The sequence below is a fragment of the Sciurus vulgaris genome, assembly GCF_902686455.1.
Source record: "Sciurus vulgaris genome assembly, chromosome: 12".
In the NCBI taxonomy this organism is placed as follows: Eukaryota; Metazoa; Chordata; class Mammalia; order Rodentia; family Sciuridae; genus Sciurus; species Sciurus vulgaris.
The window spans coordinates 51,146,995-51,168,566 of record NC_136473.1 but is presented as its reverse complement, the minus strand read 5'-3'; the positions used below and the strand labels follow the sequence as shown (position 1 = coordinate 51,168,566).

The 21,572-nt window shown below is 37.7% G+C and overlaps 1 protein-coding gene across 5 annotated transcripts in view; it reads right to left on the bottom strand.

The window, feature by feature from the left end:
* Positions 1–4,039: 4,039 nt before the first annotated feature.
* LOC306641183 (uncharacterized protein) overlaps positions 4,040–21,572 on the bottom strand; it is a 42,721-nt gene continuing 25,188 nt past the window's right edge. The window contains exons 10-14 of one of the 5 annotated variants that reach the window (XM_079106111.1): positions 13,022–13,300; positions 12,149–12,351; positions 10,646–10,771; positions 8,610–8,683; positions 4,040–5,430 (exon numbers count right to left, since the gene is read on the bottom strand). In XM_079106111.1, coding sequence (XP_078962237.1) covers positions 8,635–8,683; positions 10,646–10,771; positions 12,149–12,351; positions 13,022–13,300 — 657 coding nt within the window. In that variant the 3' untranslated portion in view covers positions 4,040–5,430; positions 8,610–8,634. Of the gene's footprint in view, positions 5,431–7,313; positions 8,684–10,645; positions 10,772–12,148; positions 12,352–13,021; positions 13,301–21,572 lie in introns of those variants that run through there. The other 4 variants (XM_079106113.1, XM_079106112.1, XR_013758051.1 and 1 more) reach the window with 4 other exon arrangements.

The window sequence follows — 21,572 nt, the reverse complement described above, 5'->3', positions numbered from 1 at the left end:
AAAACCGTGTTTCCTATGGAGCATCCACCAGTAGCTTATTGCCCTAGTCCTACTACAGAATTGAGTACATTCCCTAAGTGCATGGAATGTGCTAATATTTTGCCCCTGTGACATAAAGTCCCTGGAAGAAGTGGATATATTTTGGATTGTTCTCACAGAATTGATGAGACAACCATGTCATGGATCTATGACTTCTGGAGGATTTTTTAGTAATGTGCTGACTTTCAGTGGTGGTGGCATGCAAAAGGACCCATGGCATTTGATAGCTGCCTTAGATTTCATTAATTATACCAGCATCTCCCTAAATAACCTCCCTGTACTGCTTAGGAGCTGTAAAGTGGCTTCGTGCTATTGCCTGCAAGCCTGTGTTTAACCTCCTTATGTTTTAATTTCTAGAAATAGAAAAGTGAAAAGAACTGGACAAAAATATCAAGCGACTTGCCATGGATGTAATCTAATTGCATTACTAGGTATAATAGAGGATAAGGAATGCCTGTGTTATCTCAACCCTCCTTTGTTTGAATCCCAGCTAACATTTCTGATTCCTGGTATTTTGATGCTGGAGTTCAAGTGTGACATGCCCAGCTAAATAGATCCCGGTGTGCTACTACTGATCGTATTGCACTTGTAGTAGTCACTTTGATATCTGTTTCTGTCTCTGCCATGACATTGTGATATCCTTATCCAAAATCATTCAAAAATGCTCATTTTCTTAACAATTTAGCTCAAAATACTTCCAAAGCCCTACACAATCAGGAAAACGTTGATGAAAAGCTCAAGATTAAATTAAATGCTTTGTAAGTTACAGTCATTAGTATATGAACTTGCCACACTTATGTTTAGACAAAAGTCTTCATTGTCCTACTGTCTATAAATGTGTAACAACTGCAAATTACCCTTCCCAATGGGATTGGTTAAAAATCATGTAATGGACATTGGTCAAAGATATGATGACAGTTTAGATCTTATGGAGTTACATCATATGACCCAGGATATTCAGGAAGGCAGGAATGATCTTGTGGATCCTACTGAACAAATACTTAATGACTTAAATGATTCTAATCCTGAAGATATGTTAAAACATTCAATATGTCACATTTTAGAATCATGTGTTTACTACCAATTATTGTGTTATAACAATAGGATGCCGTGTCTTCTGAGAAGAAATCTGAGAACATCAAATAATAGCACATCACTGGCACTGAAAACATTAAAAAAAAGGGGGGGGGGAGATGTCAGGAGAGGTGACTGAACTATGGTTCTTGAACATCCTGTGACATGAGGTGATGCCTCACCCAGGAGCATTCAGTGCTAAGGTGCTGTTTAAGATTGCCCTGTTGCTATGGTGGCACCCTGTTCAAAAGGAAGTTTTGGAGCTATCAAGTTCTTGACCTTGAAGTTCCAATGCCAGCTTCCTGGTGGTAGAAAATTATGAGCACAAGCCAATAGTAATAATACTTGTACATATGACCTTCATTCTGCTTGTTTTGAAGAAACTTTCTCACACCATATCCTTCAATGATATATCCTATATAATAAATGTACTGAGCTGATTCATGGTCATTACACTCCTCCAGACTGTAATACCCACTGGGTCCCAGATTTTTTGTGTGTGTCTTTTCTAATCCATTACCCCTCATTTGGTTTCTTGAACTAACCATCATGCAGACTGCAGCAATATAGCCTTCCACTGCTGCTCTAAATTATAAATTTTTCTAAAAGTGGATTTTTATAATTATTTTTAAATTGTTTTGTATGTGGTGCTGAGGATTGAGCACAGTGCTTCATGCATGCAAGGCAAATGCTCCACCACTGAGCCACAATCTCATCCCAACATGAAATATTTTGAAAGCACTTTGATTTAGCTGAATTTTCATGGTATACAGGGTATTTTGATTTTTATTTTGGTAAACTGAACTTCAGAATACTTGCCCTTATCCTGAGAGTGTAGCTCCACATATGGATTTAGCATGCCAGTTCCTGGGTTCAATCCTCCATTTCCCAAAAAGAAGACAGAAACACAATGGCCAACTTGCTTCTCAGGTCCTGTTACCAAAGGTTTTGCTAACAAAACTTTTGTGATTGCCTCTGGCACTTTTCTCCTTTCCCTTACTGAAAATTTCAGTCTGTATTTCATCAAGCACTTTGGATTTGTGATATAGAAAGTCAGGTGGCTTGTGGGCATGGTGGCGCAGATCTGTGATCCCAGACACCGGGATGCTGATGCAGGAGGTTGCCAAGTTCCAGGCAGCCTGTCTCAAAAAGGGCTGGGATGTTCTGAAGTGGTAAAGGGCCACATTGGTCAGTCCTGAAAAAAGCATCTGAATATTAAGAGAATCAACTGAGGACAGAAAAGGGAGCCCATAATTAAGTAGATGGGAAGCAAATTTTACATAAACAAACATAAGCTTCCCAGAGATCTTGTAAATTCCACAGTGAACAACATATATACATGGGTGTACTCTAAGAGATATTGGTTTTAATCATGGAAATTATAGTCATGAACTTGCTGTATTATGGAAAATATTTTTTCAGACACTTTTCTGCTATAAATAGAGCATGATTTTGTAAATGAGGACATGGAGAGAGGCTGTGTGTGCTTCATTTTACTAGGTAGCATACTTTCAAGTATCAATGACGTGCCCTATCAGGTGAATGATCAGTAGGTGGGAACCCAGTTTTTATTTGGTTCATCAAGATGGGCTAGGCACTAACCCCTTCCAAGCTTTTTATCTCCTACGAATCAGGCTGTTCTGAAGGCACTAAAGCAAGTACCTTGGTGAGGGGAGACCCACCCTCTGTGTGTCCTCTGCTGGGCACAGCATGGAAGTTGCTTGCTTCTCCCACATCCCCCCTGCCAGCATCTCAGGCCCCTTGCCTCTAGGTCTAGGCCTGTTGCCTTTCTCCCATCTCTGTTGTTCATGCCACTCTTGCCAGGAGTGTGCAAATGCTGACCTTTGACTACATTACCCTCCTTACAGCTTTCCGGATATTGTGAGCAATATCCAGATACCAGCTGGTGTAGCTACTGGAGTTGGACCTGTAAGACCTCCCCTGCCCAACGCACAGCAACTGCAGCCTCAGGCCAGGGGAGGATCCCAAGGGCTCCTGGTCCTCGATCCACACACCAAAAATGTCCTCTTGGCAGAGGCCAGAGCCTCAGAGGCACCTTCCCTCCCGCTTCCCTAAGTCCACCTCTGCAAGGCAATGATAAAGGTGAAAGAAGAATGAAAAACATGCATGTTTGAAAAAATGCAATATTCTGATTAAAAATAATTTGCCCGTGTTTGCACACTGGATTTGCACCATTCTGGCTCTGTATCAGAGCTTCTGGTTCCCCATTCTTAGTACATTAATTCAACAAGCATGTGCGAAGGCAGTGTGACAGGTGCTGGAGTGACTACAGGGAGGAGATAGGGTCCACTGCTCAAGAATCCATATGACAACAGAAGTGTCCTACCAGCAAATGTCACAGTCATAGACACTATGGAAATATCTGAAAAGAGCAGAACAGGAACACTCAGATGAAACCTGGAAACCGTTTCCCATCAATATTGCAGCCTTTTTTGGTGGAGGTGATGTGTATGTGGATACCGCAAGGGTAAGGAGACAGCAGCCAGAAGAACAAAGAAGCACATGCCAACAGCCAGAGGCAAGGAGAACTCTTAAGGAACTGTAAGTGGTGAAGGTGGCGAGAAGCCAGAGCAAGGGGCTGAGGAGGGTAGGTGGTAAGAGGAGAGGATGAACTAATTCATGATAATCCAAACAGGCAAAAATTTTTTATTCTAGGAGAAGTTATTTGGAGTATTCCTGAGAATAAAAGGTAGTCCCTTGGCATAGTAAATGACAACATGTTAAACTGGCACAAGTCAGGAGACAAATGACGAAGTGCATTGGCTTGACTCTACTAAAAAATGCAGGACCTGTGCATTTTGGTGCCACAGAACAGAATTGGAGGACACCTTTGTTTTCTAACACCACACGCAGGTGGACGACATATAGCAACAGCAGAAGGAATGAGACCATGGAGCCACGTTAGAGAGCATAAGGAAATAACGATGTTTATTTCACTAAGAATGTTTATATTGTCCTATTTCTCATTTGATGAAATGAGCAAAACATATTTAACAAAATGTATTTAACATAAAATATATTAACCAAAAAAGGGACATTTTTTATTATTATTTATTATTTCAGGAAATGATACATTAATACATTAATCTAAATTTGCTCCACTGTGTTTACAAACTACCTTGGTTTCAGTTCTCTGACTATACCTCATTGTAACACCTGTCATAGTGTAAGGAATAAAAATATTATTTGTAATGCTAAATTTAAAAGGGAGTTCTAACTTTGAGAGTATCATTTTAAAATGTGGCCTTAAAAGAATTGAGTTTCAGAGCCTAGAACTAGTTATATTTAGTAACAGAATAGACATGTAATATGGAAAGCTACTAAGATAATTTTGATTCAATGGACAACTCTAATTGATCTATTAAATGCTAACAATGAAATCTACACTGAGCTATACACACTATTTAGATAATAGAACAGACACAGAATATGGAGAGATACTAAGATAATTTTGATTCAATGGACAACTCTAATTGATCTATTAAGTGCTAACTATGAAATCTACGCTGACCTATAGACACCCTCAACCCTGGAGTAAGCAGGGAGCGGGGACAGGCTAAGGGAGGGTCTGCTCTGCCAAGGGACACCCAAGAGCCTATCTGAAGGTCCTGGGCACTGAAGGCTGTAGTTTTCTCCTGCTTGGTGGCAGCGTAGAGTGGTTTGTCTCACCAGGGCAATTTAAAAACATGAAGAGAGTATTTGAAAGTCCCTTTCATCCAATTTTTGCTATCCCATTGAATCAAACTATTTCTTTAACAGAAATTCAGAAGTTTTCCCTCTGGAATGGTTTAATACAGTTCCTAGAACAGATTAGGCAGGAAAAAATGAGAAAAATGTGTCACAACATTCATCACTGTCCTATTCTGTTACATAAAGATCTCACCAAAGCATGAGTAGTGAAAAACACACAAGCGTTAAGGGACACTCAACGTTGTAAAAAGGAATAAACATTTTTAGCAAACTGCTGAACTTCATTCTCATGCTATCAAAACACTGAAAGCACTGTTTTATTTGTTGATTTAGAAAGGTATCAAAGTCAGAGTGCCTCTTTTTTTCACATAAGCAAGCACATATTTCAGGTTTAACATGAAATACAAATAAAATTTGTCTAAACACAAATCCATATTGAGCTATAACACAGATAAGAAAGTAAAAACGAAGAAAACTGGCTACTATACACAGGTGGACACTGCTGTGTCTTATACACTAGAAAGTCTTTTTATAAAATAATCATCTTATATAATCAGAAGACCAATCTTCAATATCATCCTGCAAGATGGGTTTCTTTACTGTCTCCTAAAAGCAAAAACAAAAGGGCAATTAAATTGGTGCCACTGTGACAAGTTTTCAAATGTCCACTTTCATGAATTGTTTCAAGTCCTAACTTTATGCTTTTCTTCAAGTAATTAAGCATCACATGCATACTCATCAGCAAAATGCAGCTTGTGTAATTGATAAACTCACCCTGGAGTTCCCAAATGATATTAAATTTATATATACTCAGAATAGAATATGTGAGCACAATCTTCCCATTTTGAAAGGTTGATCTTACTAAGGCCTACGAGAAGTACCTCTAGAGGAAGCCAAATAAAAGGCTACTACAAATGTGAATTTCCAATAGGCTCATTATATAACAAGAAAAGAGATGGTTTTGTGTATATGATCTTAAACTTATATCCCAGATTTAAATGTTCTTGTTTTGGAGATTTCACTATTACCTATCAAAAGAAAAAACAAGCATTAAATCTTAAAGAACAAACACTTAAAATGAGACTGCACAATTGAAATACAGCACTAATTAGAATGCCAGAATGATTAAGCTGTAAAAAAGCATTTTGCTCAGCATCTCTTTTCATACAAGAGCCAATGGAGTTGAATTTTGTGCAGGGTGAGAGAGAGGGGTTTAGTTTCATTCTGCTGCATATAGTTTTCCAGTTTTCCCAGCACCATTTGTCGAAGAGGTTATCTTTTCTCCTTTGCATGTTTTCGGCACCTTTGTCTAGTATGAGAAAATTTTACTTATTTGGGTTGTGTCCATGTCCTCTATTCTGTACCATTGATCTATCTGTCTATTTTGGTACCAATACCAGGCTGTTTTTGTTACTATTGCTTTGTAGTATAGGTGAAGTTCTGGAGTTGCGATACCTCCTGCTTCACTCTTCCTGCTAAGGATTGCTTTAGCTATTCTGGGTTTCTTATTCTTCCAGATGAATTTCATGATTGCTTGCTCTATTTCTGAGACCTTAGAATCTGACAAGAGACCCTGCATCTTATAGAAAAAAAAGTAGGTCCAAATCTTCAACATGTCTGCTGAGGATCAGACATCCTTAACAGGACTCCAACAGCAAAAGAAATAAAAGCAAGAATCAATAACTGGGATAGATTCAAATTAAAAAATTTTCTCTCAGCAAAGGCAACTATCAGCAATGTGAAGAGAGAGCCTACAGAATGGGAGAAAATCTTTGTCACTCATATTTCAGATAGAGCACTAATTTTCAGAATATATAAAGAACTCAAACTTTACACCAAGAATACAAATAACTCAATCAACAAATGGGCTAAGAGAATGAACAGACACTTCACAGAAAAAGATGTAAAAGCAATCAACAGATATATAAAAAGTTCAACATCTCTAGTAATAAGAGAAATGCAAATCAAAACTACCCTAAGATTCCATCTCACCCCAATTAGAATGGCGATTATCAAGAATACAAGCAACAACAGGTGTTGGCGAGGATGTGGGGAAAAAGGTACACTCATACATTGCTGGTGGGGTTGCAAATTAGTGCAGCCACTCTGGAAAGCAGTGTGGAGATTCCTTAGAAAACTTGGAATGGACCCATCATTTGACCCAGCTATCCCACTCCTTGGCCTATACCCAAAGGACATAAAATTAGCATACTACAGAGATGCAGCCACATCAATGTTCATAGCTACTCAATTCACAATAGCCAGATTGTGGAGCCAACTTAAGATACCCCTCAATTGATGAATGGATAAAGAAACTGGTATATTTATACAATGGTATATTTATACAATGTTACTCAGTCATAAATAATAATAAAATTATGGCATTTGCAGGCAAATGGATGAAACTGAAGAATATCATGCTAAGTGAGAAGTCAATCTCAAAAAATCAAAGAATGAATAATCTTGTTGATAAGCGGATGATGACACATAATGGGGGTACAGGGGGAAGAATGGAGGAAGGAGGAACTGTATAGAGGGAAAAGGGGGTGGGAGGGGATGGAAGGGTGAAGGGGTAGAAAAAAATAACAGAATAAATTAAACAGCATTGCCCTATGTAAATGTATGACTACACAAATGGTACACCTCTACTTCAAGTACAACCAGAGAAAAAAGTTGTACCCATTTGTTTACAATAAAAAAAAAGTGTGGATAAAAAAAATATAAGAGCGCCAATGGATACTCAGGGAGATGACAGCTTGAGAGGTCACAAGGCCAAATGGCTCTAGACTGTTAGTGAGCCTGGAGTTCCAGGGTGTCACTAATATACTCAGTGAACAAAAAGGATTTTTAAACATATTTGCAAGAAAATGTATATGCAAAACTTTGTCTTGAGGATCAAAATGTTCAGTCATGACATATACAAGGGTAACTCTCCAATGTAAGATGCTTTAATATTATGAATAAAATAAAGGAATACAAATAAATACCATGAACTCTAGTAGCAGCAATCATTTATTCCCTATTTATCAAGCACAGATACTTTAAGGTATCTCTTGAAGGATGAACCCCTATTGTTGAACCATACAAGCTTAAGATGAGAAAGCTCTCTTTTTAAACAACTTCTTTATTTATTCAAGGTCAGACTTAGTTTCCTAAAAGGAATCCACAAAGGAATTGTCCATGTGGTGAAATCAATGATAGCAAAATTCAAAGCACAAAAGAAATTTCTCTTTACCATCTACCATACTTGCAGTCATGTTTTCAGATACAAACAGACAAGGCCTTCATTTCAAGCATAATTTAAATCCAGGCAGAAATCATAGCAGAAAATTCATTTCCCTGGCCTCAAGCTTCCAGTAAGGACTTGGACTCTCCACCTTCTTCAGGAGAGGAGAGATTTACCTAGTGGCTGGATGGATCACAATGCCCTGGCTTGCCTCTCCATCTCTCTTTGAAAGATATATCTGCCTATGGAAATGTGTGGCTCTGCTCCCATGTCTGCAGCGAGCATCCTGTTTCTGGGACACCAGTCAAGTAGTGGCTTCTTCCACTGGAAATTGAGTAAGAGTGCAATCTGAGATGGAGGATCTGGAAGCTCACTGTGGCTTCATGGCTAAGCTCATCTTCCTCTTAAGTATTAGGTTTGAGCAGTGCAGCTAGGAGGCTGGTCTCTATCCCTCTGCCTTTTGGCTTCTGATGGGGGGTGGGAGGGAATAAAGTGTCCTTTGCTGCCTACCACACCACACCACAAACCAGCAAATGGATGGTTGATCGCAGAGACTTACGGGAAGGTTTTCTTCTCCCTTGACTTTATGATGTTTCTTCTTCAAAATACTGCTCACTTGGAAGAGAGGTAGAGCTGAAAAGGACATGTTAAAAACAGAAATACAGTGAAATCAACAAGAGTAAGGCCTAAAAAATACAAATATGATCTCACTTCAAGAGGGTACACTGAATATCCACTGGATCTCACTCTAAATGATGGGTTGGAAAAGCATCAAGAAATTTTAACTAATACATAACACACTTTCCATATATTTGGTAACTCTTTATGGTATAAAGAAAAATTTGATATCATTGTCTCTTTTTCTGGAGCACTCAATTGTTATAAGGAAATAAATATACACTCAGATATAATAAAATTAAGGAAGTTTGTCATGTGTGAATTTCAATGTTAAACTGCAAATGGCTTATGCATGAAAGAACCCTACACCAGTTAGCATATAATTATAAAATATATGTATTTTATCCCAAAGGCCCAAGGAACAGTTTGTGGAACAAGAACCCAAAAAATGATGTGTATATTTAAACAACTTGTGACAATACTGAATGAAAATGAAAAGAATTGGAGGAAGTTGAGATTTACCTCCAACTTACAGAAGACAGAAGGAACAACTTGAATATTGAAGATCATTTCACTTGGAGAATGGAAAGCTTTTCAGATCAATCTTTGATGTCTGAGTCATAAGCATTATGCTAGGATAATGTGGTAAGAATTACAATTCAGATAAGACAGGCACTGCCTTGGAGATGCAAACCAGTCTGCTCAGTTGAGGAAAAGTACCAATCAATAGTGTGTTGTATACAATGTTTCATCGTGAAAATTGGTAGAGTTTGTGGCATCTGGCTTTGAGTGTGTTGCACCTACTTTGTCACATTTAGGGTAGAAAATATGAACCAAAAATAATATTTGAGAATAAGGAAAAAATTACTGAAATGAAACACCAAAATTTTTGTGAGTGTGTGTAATGCCATTCCAAAAATGACGACTATCAAATGTACTCGTGGGCCTGGGATGTGTCTCAGCACTTGAGAGCTTCACTACGCAGCTTGAGGACCTGTGCTCCGTCCCCAGCACAAAGAACACGAGTTAAACATTGACTTCATCTGTTCTGCTGTTAGGCACAAAGCACTGGAACACAAAATTAGTTAAACCATCAAATGTTATCTTTCATGAAATTGGAGTACTTTTATAAAGATTTGAGTTATCAGAGTATGGCATGTATATCGGTGTCAGCCTGTGCACACAACACCCCGGGTTCAGTTCTCAACTTTACACAACCATTTCCAAAACAGTGTATTATCAGAAAACAATTCTATGTACAATAAAATTATGAGAGATATATCTTCCTGCTAATTTTTATTTTTACATATTATCATAAAAATCAACAAGGCACCAAACAAGCTCTAAAATACCTCCCCATCAATAAAACAGAGCATCCCTGAATTATTCAATAACGTACATCCTTATAGTACCAATGAACAAAACCTATATTTGGTGATCTAGTAATACAAAAAAGTTGCTAAATGACAGGAGTAAATTTCAGGTAATGCTAAGAGATGAAATAAATACTTCATGCTATGAACATGGAGAAAAACTGCTTAAAAAACAGTGGGGTTGAAATCACAGACTAGAAAAATAATCATTATACTCATTTTCCTTAATATTACAACAAAATGATTTTAAGCTAGCACTTCATAATGGAAGTAGTCCAGAATGATTAACCTTGAAAAAAAAGGAGATGGTAAACGCATTCTCTACTCATACTATTGGGAATATTTTGCTTTCTGGAATCATGGCTAAAAATCTTTACAAGTCTCTTGTTTTATAACATCTCACCCTAAAATCCACCCTTCTCTATCTTTTTACACAGTATATGGGCACACCTGACAAATTTCTGTTTTCTTTATTCACACGGATTATTGTGAACTTCACTTCACATGCACAAGTCAATGGAATGACTCTGTAATTTACCAAATGAAACAAAAAGAATTCGATCACAAACCTGAGACCTGAAGGAAAATAGAGAATGCCACTCACCTTGCAGCCACGGTTCTGCATGCAGTTATTTCAACACGGGTGGTGTGCAGTAGGATCATTGATGTTTCCTGAACATTACAACGTCTTGCAAGTTCGTTACTAACTTCCGCTAGCCTTTCCTTCGTCCTGCAATGATTGGAAAACAAAATCATTAGTTTCTCATTTTCCTTAAATGAAGTGCATTCTTCAGAAAGTACCATGACAGTAAATGGAGTTTTCCACTCAACAGTATTTCAATCCTAAACGTGTCAGAGCAGACCTACCACATACAGCTAATTTTAAGTTTCAAATTGCTCAAATGAGCTACATATATTCCTAGGGGGGGAAAACTAATAGTTCAAACTAACTCACAGCTCAAACAGAGGGGGAGGGAGAAATAACTATCAATGAAGTGTGGTCAACAGGTGACACCTCTGCCCTCTGGAAGTTCTCCACTCCTAAGACCCTGCAAGATGCTGTTAGCAGTACACTATTCACAGGGAACTGTGAGATGATGCATATGCTGATTCAGGTGATTCTAATGGCCTATTCAAATACTATGTTCATTAAAACACCATGATATGCTGCCTAAATACATGCATATACATTACTCAAAAAGCCAAGGCAGTAATACTTGTATTTAGTGAAAACAGTTTATGCCTTTGAAGATGTACCCCTCAAAGACATTGTCAAACACATGCTCTCACGATCTGCAGAGGCCACACATCAGATGGAAGAAAACGAGCACTGCGTCCTCCAGGATAATTCGAGCAGCATCCTCCAGGGGAGAACCACATAACTCACTTGGTGGTCAGAGGAACTCAAGCAGCCTGGAAGACAGTTAGCTTAAAACATCGTTAGCAAGGCACTGGAGGGGGACCAACCCTTTGTCTTCCACTCAGACCCTTTCACTGGGCCAAGGAATTTGTTTCAACCACTTTGTGATGTATCCTTTTCTTCATCACATGCTAACCATTTCCTGTATCACAAGTATGAGTTTATGTAGACTTGAAAAACTCGAAAGGATAGATGGTCTCCAGCGACCCTCTAGGGATAATAGGAAAGATCTCAAATAAGGAAAATTCATTGACCAAGTACCGGAATGCACCCAGAGGAGGAGGATTACAGACAGCAACTCTTTGGGTTTCAGTTATAATCTTTCTCATGCAGTTATTTACTGAGAGAGTTCTTGGACGGAATGCTATTAAGAGAATTTGTAACTATGTCACTCAGAAGATGTTAAACATGACATCAGATAAATACTTAAAGATTAAGTGATCACTTTAGCAATAAAACTACATTACTGAGAAAGATGGAAATGACATAAACCCCAAAAGGGGGGAGATATAGAAAGTGCCCTGCACTCATATTCTAAAAGTCAGTTTATTTACCACCAATATGGTTCCAACTCAGGCTGCCGAGGTGCACGTTCTAATCATCTCATGACTGTGACTCATGAAATGTTATTCTTTAGAGACAAATATATAAGCTTAATGTATTTCCTATGATACTAATTTCACTCACATGCTAAGTTCATCAGACAATGACATTTTCCTGTCCATTTCTTGTAAATAGAGCTGCTTATACTGTTCCAGCTCCATTTTATAAGCGTAAACTTGATTGTTCATGTCAAAAAGGGTGGCCTTCATATCTTGAATGTTCAGTTTCATCTCACTTCTCATGTGCGCATCGTGATGTTCTCTTAATTGGTGTAAGTAAATCTTTGCCTAAAGCCATTTAAAAGGATATATTTTAGACATAAGTATCATACAAAAATTTATTGTGCATTTTTTCTTTTGGCAGTGAATAAGTATTTTTTTTTAATGTGAAAAAAGATTTTTTTAAATAAGCCATTTGTATCAACTGCAGTAAATGTGCAAAATTAAATGATTTAAACTATTCTTCTAGTCTTCTTTTAGTTGTTTCATTTATGTTGTTATATTGTGTGGTGCTTGGGATCAAACACAGGTCTTTCCTTGCTCCCGATAGGCAAGTAAGTACTACCTGAGTTACATCCTCAGCTGTGAATCACTTTGTAATCAGAAGAGTCAGAGAATAACACGATTGGTTCAAAATTTTAACAACATAAGGTTGTTAGCAAATACCTATTCTATATCACTCTCCTTCCTTTTCATTGTACTATTCTTGCTTTATGCCACCAATGATTTTCTTGAAAGAAAATCATTTTTCTGAAGGATCAACTTAGTTCTAGTAATGATGAGCTCTGCACTATTTCTATTTCTCTGCACTATTTCTGGGGAAAACCCATGACCTCTTGTTTTCTAGAGACCTTGAAAACAAATTTCTGTAAGGGAACAGAGGAACCACATACCACACAGGCATCCAAGATACACACTTTGCAGTGAATGAAATAAAGCACATCACAGAAAAATTCACCTGTAAAGACTGCACCGTTTCCTCCAATGTTTTCTCCCTCCCTGTCTTTTCACTTGCTGCTTCGTACTGTCCTCGTGGATCAATTTCCACCGAATCTTTCTCTCTGGATTGAAGGGTTGACATTTTTTCTTCTAACTGGTTTTTCTCTTCCTCCAGTTTTTCAAATGTGCTTTTTAATTCTTCCATAGACAGAACCTCCTGTCTCAGGAATTGATTTTCCACATTTAGATAAGCACACTGGGAAGATGAATGTTCAAGTTGTTCCTTAAGATCATCCAGCTGCATAAATAAAATAATGTGTAAACACAGTAGTCTGAGAACAGTCTCACAAAAATCGAATAACAAAGTTTGACTTGCACTCAGTTGCAATGAAATACAATGTAATCTAGTCTCTGAAAATGTGTTCCAGTCAATCACTCTGAAAATCAGTAAAGTGAAAACCATATGCAGGCACAGAAACCAGTTCCTAACATGCACCACTTTTTCACAACCCATCACAGTTGACCATGGACTTTTATTTTTCTAGGACTGGTTTTGATTTTTCTTCATTCAAAACTGAATGTCACCTCTTAGTGGAAGACCTTTGCCTCTTAAGTCCATCTTCACTTCTCTTACTTTCTAAAGTCATTTTATGGACATCCCACTGACTTATTCAGACCTGCACCAATAAATGGTTCCCATGAGTCTGAACAGAACACTCTCATTTTTGTAAATATGGATGCAAACATCATAAGCCATATTCTGAGCACAGGGAACCTCTTATAACATGTTCTAGGTGACAACCATGCTGAGGGACCAGACCAGAGCCAGCTTCAACAGAGAGACGTGTGGATTTAGGAGACGATAGAATGTTCTGGTCCCCAAAGCCAACTTGCACTCACACAGTTTCTAGAAGAGAAGACTTTGACTGACGTCACTCACGCATGCCTAAACTGCAGATCGTGAGCAAAATAATCACTGGAGCAAAATAATCACTGCTTTCAAAGAATAGATTTTTCAAGTGGTTCCTCATACAGAAATACTGTTTGTGGTATTGTTAGAAATATATATTTGCTGACATTCTATTACAAAATATACAACCATCTTTAGGATACCTTCAGACTACAGTTAAGAGGAAGCCAAATAATTTTGATTAAATAAAATCAAAAGGCATTCAATGCAACTCAGAGGAATCTGGGTGGTCCTTAACTAGACTGACAGGAAGGGTTTCAAGGTCTGTGATCTAAATGATATCGTAATGTGGAGAAAAGGGGGCCCCTGCTATGGAGCAGCAGGAAGTACCACTGGAGTCAGAGCTAAGGGGAAAAGAGAGTCTAAAATTTAAAGAAACTAGCATTTACGGGATTCAAGGGCCTGTTTCCCATTGGCATCCACTCTACTTCTCAATTTGCCAAATATTGCTGAAGAAAAGCATTCTAGGATAAGATCAAATCCAGGAACTTCTTGGAGCATGGTCTGCAGTTGAAGCTGACATTGTGACTCTAAAACCTTCAGAAAAAATGAGGTGTTGCCTCAAATTCCTTCAAGGTCTTCAAGGGTATAAAAACATAAAAAAAAAATATCTTCTATAATAATTAGAAACTCACATTCATTTTACAAGTTAATGACTCACTCTTAACATTTCTGTACATGCATATAAACTGTGCTAATCATAACAACCATCCCTTCTACTCACTCTCTTTTCCGCTTCCCCTAGTCTCATTCCCATCGCATAATACTACTTCTACTTTTAGGTCACCTTTCTATTTTCTATCATCCTTTAAACTTTCACAGATGAGGATAAACATTCAATCATTTTCTTCCTTTATCTTCCTATTTTTCTTACAATAATCTTGAGTTTAACCACAGGCTTGAAAATGACACAATTTCATCCATTTGTATGGCTGCATAATACTCCATGGGTGCATATGTTACACTCAGTCTTATCCATTTGTTTTTTCTCTGTCTCCTGGTCTCATTTCTTTACTTGGCTAATGTGAACAGTGCCACAATAGTGAAAGTACTGCAGGGATCTCCTTTGTATGCTGAATTTCTTTCTTTCAGGTGTCCATTTGGAAGTGCTACAGCTGAATCACATTCCCATTTTGATTTTTTCAGGAATCACCTATAATTTTGCACAGTGGTTGTATCACTTGATATTTATACCAACAGTGTCCAAACTCCATTGTCTCCAAAGTTTTTGGCTTTTTCAAAAAGAGCCATTCTGACTGGGGTGAGGGGGAAATCAACCTAATTTTGAGTGACATTTCCCTGAGGGTAAAGATACTGAGCCTTCCTTCCTGAATTTACTGTACATTTGTAATTCTTCTTGGGAGAAGTGTCTGCTCAGATCATACCCCCCGTTTTTTTATTGGATTACTTGTTCACTTGATTTAAGTTGTTTTCCGTATTTCATATATTCTGGATAGTAATCATCAGGAGATGATTACCTGCAAATATTTTCTCCCATTCTGAGTCTTCTCTTCACTCGTGAGATCCAACACAGAGCTTTGTTGTGCTGAAGTTTTCAATTGACGTACTCCCACTTTACAAACTCTTCCTGTTATTTCGTGAGCTATTGGAGTACGCTTCAAAAACTGTTGCAACATTTCAAAGTCTTCAGTCTTCCTTTAATATCTCTGATGCCTTTTGTCTTGAGTTTTTTCAAAGTGAGATAAAAGGATAATTGTTCCAGTTATTTCAATTTGCATGTCCAGATTCCCAGCACCATTTGTTCACAAAGCTCTCTTTCAGCCAGCTAATGTTTTCAGCACCTTTATTCAATATCTGTGTATGTAGGAGTCTCTTTCTGGCTCCATTCTTCTATTCCTCTGCCACACGCTTTCTAGTTTTTAGCATATTTGTGTAATATAATGTGAAGTCAGTCAGGTGTTGTGATGCCTCTCTCATAGTAATTTTGTTCTAGATGGCTTGAACTCTTCAGGGTCCTTTGTGGTCCGAAGTTTTTTTGAGCATTGTTTTCTCCAGGTCAGGGGAACATGACATTGATGCTTTGTGGAGGATTGCACGGAATCTGTAATTGATTTTGACTTTGATACAACTGTGTGTTGTACATTGTCCGCCTCACAATTCATGCACATGGGAGTTCTGTCCAAGTTCAGTGTCTTATTTCTCTCCAGTGATTTCCAATTTTCATCCTAGATATCTTTCACTTCTTAGTTAAGATTATTCCTTGGTAATTCATTTCTTTCATTTTTTTTTGTGATATTAATGTGAATGGGATGGTTTTCCTTATTTGTTGCTAAGGGAGTTCATTTTTGGTGTACAGAAAAGCTATTCACTGAGTATCCTGCTGTTTGTTGAATTTGCTTATCAATTCTGAGTATTTTGGTGGCGTCTCTCTGGTTTTCCAAGTATGGAAAAATTTAACCTGCAAGTCGGGCACTTGTGACTACTTTCCCAACTGCATTACATTATTTCTCTAAACTCTGGAGCTGTAAGTTGAATAGTAGTGTGCAGAGTGGACACCCCATTCTGTTCTCATTGTGCAGGAAATACTCTCAATTTGTGCACCTTCAGTATGATGCTGGCTATAAGTCTGTTGGGTGTAGTGTTTATGATGTTGATGCTCATTCCTCTATGCCTACTTTCTTCAAGAAATTCTTTCATGAAGCTCATGTGGATTCTTATCACACACTGCTTCTGTACCTACTGAGACATCATGTGACTCTTTTTGTGATTCTTTGTTCTTTATTACCCGTACTGATTTGCCTAGGTTGTAGAAAACAGAAAAAAAATTCCTCCTCCATGACATGTTTGGATTTAGGATACTTCTTTCCATGCACGTGCACACTCAGGCATGTGCAAATACAAGTACACATCTGTACCACGTTAGAAAGCACTGCTATCAAGTTAAGAGAAAAGGAAAAATGAGAAGCAAAAAATTTATGATGAGAAGCATCACTGTTTGTGAAATACTGGAACTATATTTTTTAGTGATCCAAGTCAAATATTTTTATGTGATTTTCTTTGGCTGATTCTAAGGGAGAGGGGCAGCTTTGAATATTCATTAGTCAACCTAGTATTGAATCTTCCTTTTGTTTTCTCAAAGAGGAGAAAATTAGAAGTCTTCTCAAAATTATATTATACCACAAAGTCACTACAGAGCATAGCATGTGTATTCTACACTTGGAAATTCAAATTACTATTTTGATTTTATCTTTCACAGGTGGATTGAACAATACCTGATTTTTAAGGGCTACGCCCTGAAATATTTTTCTCTGTAAGTGATGGCATATTTACCTAATGAATGCTATCTAAAAACAAATGCAAAAAAATGAAAAAGTTTCTTTGGAATGCAGTGTAATGAAAGAAAAAACAAGCTCAGAGTAAGAGACAATACTTATGTAGCCTATGTCTGACAAAGGAGTCACATCAAGAAAAAATATTTAAACTCAGTAATAAGACAACTCAACAAAGAAGGGTAAAGGATTTGGATTGGCAGTCACAGACACATGAATGGCTATTGAAAATATGGTCAGTCTTGTTACGGAAGTCTGGTCCTAAGCCAACATGGACCAAATCTTCATTTGGTCCTACCTTCTCCTTCTATTTGGTGCAGGGTATCTGGTCTAATTCCTAGGTCCTTGATCCATTTTGAGTTGAGTTTTGTACCACGTGAGAGATAGGGGTTCAATTTCATTTTATTGCATATGAATTTCCAGTTTCACCAGCACAATTTGTTGAAGAGACTATCTTTCTCCACTGTATGCTTTTTGCACCTTTGTCTAGTCTGTGATAACTGTGTGCACGTGGATTTGTCTCTGTGTCCTCTATTCTGTACCACTGCTCTATCTGTCTAGTTTGGTGCCAGTAGCACGCCATTTTTGTTACTATGGCTCTGTAATATTGCTGAAGTTCTGGTATTGTGATACCTCCTGCATCACTCTTCCTGCTAAGGACTGCTTTGTGCGGGGGCACCTGGCTCTCCCTGCAGTGCTTGACAGAGTTCCACTCAGGATGATTGCAGAGACTCATCCTAAAAGGATTGTAGCCAGATGTATGCCTCCCTAACTTGGATGTTATTCTGTGGAGTTTTCCTAATAATATATTACTCACTTCAGTCTGAGGATCTTGCTAGAGGTGATGGGAATAATTCTACAAATTCCCAGAAAAACATCACGGAGACAAAACACATGCTGAAACCCTGTGATGTTAACCTCACTACAGGAGAATGTTTTTATTATGTTAAAAATCAAACACTGCATTTACTGGCACAGCCAGAACCTTCTGGGGCACAGAAATTTATATATAACAATGTTTCCCCAAGTTCTAAACACAAAGCATCTCCCACAGTAGCTACTAGATATGACTAGCTTATTTTATCAATGGCAAGCCTTGGTACCCCCCTAAAGGCTTGTCTCCCCCTGTCTCCTTCGGGGTGGTTTAATTCAGATGATGGTTGTGTTTATGTGTGGTGGTAAGGTAAAAGCATAAGGTTTCACAACATTCCTTCCTTCCTACAAAGAATATGTCACCCCTATAATAAACGTTGGTACATAATAACCATTGGGACCGCTGCCCTCCTGTAACTCTTAATTCAGCAATTTTAGATATTAACCAGATGGACCTAGTAGAAATGGTCACATGACATTATTTGTCTATCGCTTTACTGCAAAAATAATAAAAATAGTCTTAGGTCATATAGAGTTTAGATATTAAGGAAATAAACATTATAATAGCTCATTGACGTAGTTAGAAATGCTTAAAATAATTGTGATCAAGTAAGGATAATCTGTAAGGTTACTGTTTTCTCAATCTTTCGGTAAAAACAATTTCTGCCTATGCTTTGGAAACTTCTTTGATTTTATTAGTCACAAGCCTGTTATTATAGCCTGAAGAAAAATGTATATAAACCCAGCCTTCCCCAGAATAAAGTGGGATTGACTGCACCAGAACTAGAGTCTGTGTCTTTCATTCTCCATCCATCGCCGACGCTGTCTCCCGCATCCCGTTTACCAGTGTGGAACCCATGAAATCCTGCTAGGGCTGGACCCCGGCAGCTTTGGCTATTCTGGGTCTCGTATTCTTCCAAATGAATTTCATGAGTACTTTCTCTATTTCTACTAGGTATGTCATTGGGATTTTAATTGGAATTGCACTGAATCTGTACAGCACTTTCAGCAGTATGGCCATTTTGACAATATTAATTTTGCCTATTGAAGGTCAAGGGAGATCATTCTGTCTTCTAAGGTTTAATTTCTTTAGTGTTCTGTGGTAAGACATAAGAGCAAGAATCAATAAATGGGATGGGTTCAAACTAAAAAGCTTGATCTCAGCAAAGGGTGCGATTGAAAATGTGAAAAGAGTTACAGAGTGGGAGAAAATCTTTTCCACATGCACTTCAGATATAGCACTAATCTCCATAATTTATAAAGAACTTAAAAAACTTTACACCAAGAATAAAAATAACCCAATCAATAAATAGGCTAACGACTTCACAGAAGATATACAAGTGATCAACAGATATATGAAAAAATGTAAAACATCTCTAGTAACAAGAGAAATGCAAATCAAAAGTACCTAAGATTTCATCTCACTCCAATTACAATGGCTATTATAAAGAATAAAAGCAACGAAAGGTCTTGGCGAGGATGTGGGGGGAAAGGTACACTCATACATTGCTGGTGGAACTGCAAATTGGTGCAGCCACTCTGGAAAGCAGTATGGAGATTCCTTAGAAAACTTGGAATGGAACACCATTAGACCCTCCTACCCCACTCCTTGGGCTTATACCCAAAGGACTTGAAATCAGTATAATACAGTGACACAGCCACATCAATGTTTATAGCAGCTTAATTCACAATAGGTAGATTGTGGAACCAACCTAGATTCCCTTCAGTAGATGAATGGATAAAGAAACTGTGGTGTACATACAAAATGGAATATTATTCAGCCATAAAGAATAAGATGACAGTATGTGCAGGTAAATGGATGGAGCTGGAGAACATCATGCTGAGGAGATAAGCTAAAAGACAAATGCCAAATGTTTTCTCTGATAAGTGGATGATGACACATAATGAGGCAGAGGGAGTAAGGGAAGAATGGAGGAAGGATGGATTGTGTAGAGGGAAATGAGAGGTGAGGAGGGGTGGGGGAGGGAAAGATGGTGAAATGAGACAAACATCATTACCCTATGTGCATGTATGATTACACAAACCATGTGACTACTTTGTTTACAACCAGAGAAATGAAAAGTTAGACCTCATTTCCATAGAACGGATAAAAAAAATTAAAAAAATTTAAAAAAATTTTGAAAAAAATATCGTCAGCATTACTAATCACCAGGGAAATGCCAATTAAAGCGACAAAGAGACTAGGAAAAGATGTAGAGAGCAGACAGAATTCTCTGCTATTGCTAAGGAGAATGTAAACTAGCACAACAATTTTAGAACATAGGCATGAACATACTGTTAAATATTGAGCTACCCAAGATATTTACCCCAGGGATCAGAAAACATTGATGGACACAGAAACTTGTACACAAATGTTTATGGCTTTCTACATATGAGCTTGAACTGGAAAGATCTCAAATGTCCACAAACAGGACAATAACCAAATTTTGGTATATCCGAATAAGCAATTTATGAACAATAATGAAAAGAAATTAACCACTGATAAATGCAACAGCATGAATGGATGTTCCAAGGGAAAGAAATCAGACACGGAGCATACATACTTTATGATTTGTTGATACATTCTTGAACAAGAAAAACTATTTATAAAAAGAAAATCAATGCTTGCCTGGGCCTAGAAGGAAATGTGGGAATTGATGGCAAATGACCAGGTTGAAATCTTTGAAGAGTAAGGAAAATGTTGTATGTTTTGTGGTGACAGTTATATGACATAATATTTTGTGACATTCTGAATTGTACTGTGAATATCAAAGACATTATGTGTAAATCAATAAAAGGCATCTCATAAAAGGTTATATTTCTTTAAAAACAATAAAGTACCATGACAATAATCTTTTGTGAGAAATATAGCTCTCAAAGAGATGGCCATTTGAGTTGATGGGTTCTCTTAATTAACATCTCAATTTATTCAGTTAATGCCATCCATTAGGATACAACAGAAGACAGTTTGGGTGGGGGACTCTTTCTCTTAGAATATTGTTGTATATCACATTTCAAACATTAATTACTCATGTCATTGTTAGAAATTTTGAGTATAAGTTTATTTATCCTATTCTGCCTTTGGGGAATCATGAATTGTTCTACTGCCCATTTGCGTACCTTTATCTGGGTGAAAAGCAATTTGATGTCTTCCCTTTTGATTGAGACCCATTTTTCTTTGATTTTATATTTCTAATTAGCATAAACAGAAGTGAATCTATCTCATATGTACAGTTAGATAAGGAAAACAAAAGCAGTCCTTCTGGGCACCTTAAAGTATAGAACAGGCTGAAATTTTTTTTATGTCCCTTTTGTGCCCCCATGTGTGCATTCCCTTCTTGACCCCCACACACTGAATGATAACTACGAATCTTGTGGTAATTTACCTCCTCTATGTCTAGGTCTTCATATATGTTTTGTATATTGAAGTATATGTT